Source organism: Plasmodium vivax, genomic scaffold (assembly GCF_000002415.2).
Source record: "Plasmodium vivax scf_5253 genomic scaffold, whole genome shotgun sequence".
NCBI lineage: Eukaryota > Apicomplexa > Aconoidasida > Haemosporida > Plasmodiidae > Plasmodium > Plasmodium vivax.
Window position 1 is genome coordinate 1 of NW_001851204.1, and position 2,567 is coordinate 2,567.

Below are 2,567 nucleotides of genomic sequence, written 5' to 3' on the forward strand. Positions count from 1 at the left end.
AATTAAAAGGACAGAGATTAAAACCAAGTTCAGATTACACTGAAGGATTAATATATAATGATACATTACAAAATCCTCATTTTTCGAAGAATGTAGGATTAGAAAACCTAGGGAGGAAGTCTTTAGACGATGGATTTTTAGGTAAAGTGCAAGGTTTTTTTACTGAAACATTAGGACAAGTAGAACCAGCACCTATTCTTGGTGTATCTGGYGGGATGGGTGCTTTATTTTTACTTTTTAAGGTATGTATTGCTTTAAAAATATACCTATATGTTTATAATACCTTTAAAAAAAAATTCATTAGCATAAAATTGTGTTTTAAATTCACCAAATGTTTTTTTTATTATTAGTATACTCCAGTTGGATCCTCCTTTGGAGGAAGAAGAGGACGTATGCATCGAATCCCTAACAATTTCGGTGAATATTACGCAGGATTTGTCCCAGGTTTTGCTGAACAGGACTATGGAAATTTTGGAAACGAACGATATAATATATCTTATAGGCCCGAATAAAACATATTACATTATCTCTTAATAGAAAATAAGTTTAATTAGTAACTAGACTAGGAAATAAACTGTCCACCATTGCATTTCTATATTTAATCAAAACAAATATAACATCACAATGAAATACAGGTTATACATAAAATGAATAAAAAAATTACATAATTCTTTATATAAATTTTATCTCAAAATATCATTTATATATTTTCAGTATCACGAAAAATATCTTAAAATGTAAATGAATTATACAATAAAATAAACTATTGTAACCAATGCATATATATTATTATTCATGATATATTTTATAACTGTAAGTAAATTATACAAAATAATACACACCATATAAGTTAATTAAAACAAAAATTCATCTTAAAAGGATATACAACAATATGTATACGCATGAAATATATTAATATGCCTAAATGTTATAAGAAGTTTCAAAATGATTGTAATAATTTAATTTATGCTCACAAGTTGTAATATACACTGCATAACTACAGAAATAATAAATGTGAAACAAATAATCTTATTAGCTTGCAGTAACATAATCACGACATGAGCATAAATTAAGAATTTCACGAATCATTCAATAGCAAAATATATTATTTAATAAGTTATTTATGGAAAATATTTATTATTTTAATAAGATAAATTAAAAAAGATATATCACCTTGTTTTTTTTCTATTTTTTTCTTTTTATTTTATTAATAATAACCAATATTAATTACCTTATTTTATATAAGTGCTTTATATATAGTGTTACATTTTTTTCTATTATTCTTCATTCTATTATAAAAGAAGAGAATACTATGTAGAAAGTTAAGATTTTAATTGATAATTTCTATGGTTATAAAATTACATAGTTCAAAGTCATAAATAATAATATCTAAAATATATCAGTTTTTCAATACTAAGTAACTCAAACTAAATTGATAATATCATTAAAAATTAAACACATCATAATAATTATAAATGATTTAACTATATATATGTTATTTTAACGTACTACTCACTATTATATTTTTCTTCTTTTCGTATATTATTTAATGCAGTTCTCAAGAACTGTAATTATTATAACTATTAAAACGAATAATATTCACTATAATATTTATTCATATATCAGAATAATTATTTCATTTTATACAATAAATATGAATATAAGAAAATTTATGTATCTTATTATTATAAAAATTAAGTTTTAATAATATGGTTTATATGCTAGAGCATGCAAATATGCTGATACAATTTTTAAAAAATAGGAAATATATACAATTAACAATACCCCCGAAATAATATTAATGTTTGCACATAAAAGAAAATATATTCTCTTGCATTTTTAGGGTTCCACTTTCGTATAATATTTAGAAGAAAAAAAAATAAAAATTTGTACATCTCACTATTAGACATTTTATGTATTAATAAAGAATATATGATTTATATATTTGCAAACATTAATATTACATGTTAATTTGCATAATCCCCAGCAAATAAATATAATTATTGGTATTAAAAAGAAAGGAAAATTTAAATTAATACATAAGAAATAAATATAAATTCTCATTGAAGCTTATTCGATTATTATTCTATTAATCTTCAATAAAATATGAAAAGTTTTCATGTATAAAATTCATACGAATAATAATTGCCAAAATTTGATTACAATTTTTTAGAAATAAAATAGAATTAATTATTATATATGAAAATTTTGCTAATATATAATAACAGTATGAATTACTAATATTATATATCATGTGGTCCTTAATATGAATAATTACTGGCACGTGTAGAGAGAATTGAGATACATAATATTTTTCTAACAATGTTATACATAATATAATAATCTGAAATTTTAAATAACATTTAATACTAAATGTTACAAACATGCATCAAATTCATATTTATATTTTTTAAGTAAAATAGGAATACATTTTTTACTCCTGTTTTATTATTATTATTATGATTGTAATATAGGAGATAAAATAAGTTTTATTCTAACTTTTAATAATCTGAAATTGCTAAAAAATCTTCTAGGTTCTTAAAAATACATTCATTATTTTTTTTACT

The 2,567-nt window shown here is 21.2% G+C and overlaps 1 protein-coding gene across 1 annotated transcript; it reads left to right on the forward strand.

The window, feature by feature from the left end:
* Positions 1–45: 45 nt before the first annotated feature.
* Positions 46–512, forward strand: PVX_057190 (variable surface protein Vir6, truncated, putative; the record flags this gene model as incomplete). Its single annotated transcript, XM_001612403.1, has 2 exons — positions 46–242; positions 351–512. Coding segments are annotated over 2 exons (357 nt in total), but the record flags the coding sequence as incomplete, so codon positions are not given.
* Positions 513–2,567: the final 2,055 nt, after the last annotated feature.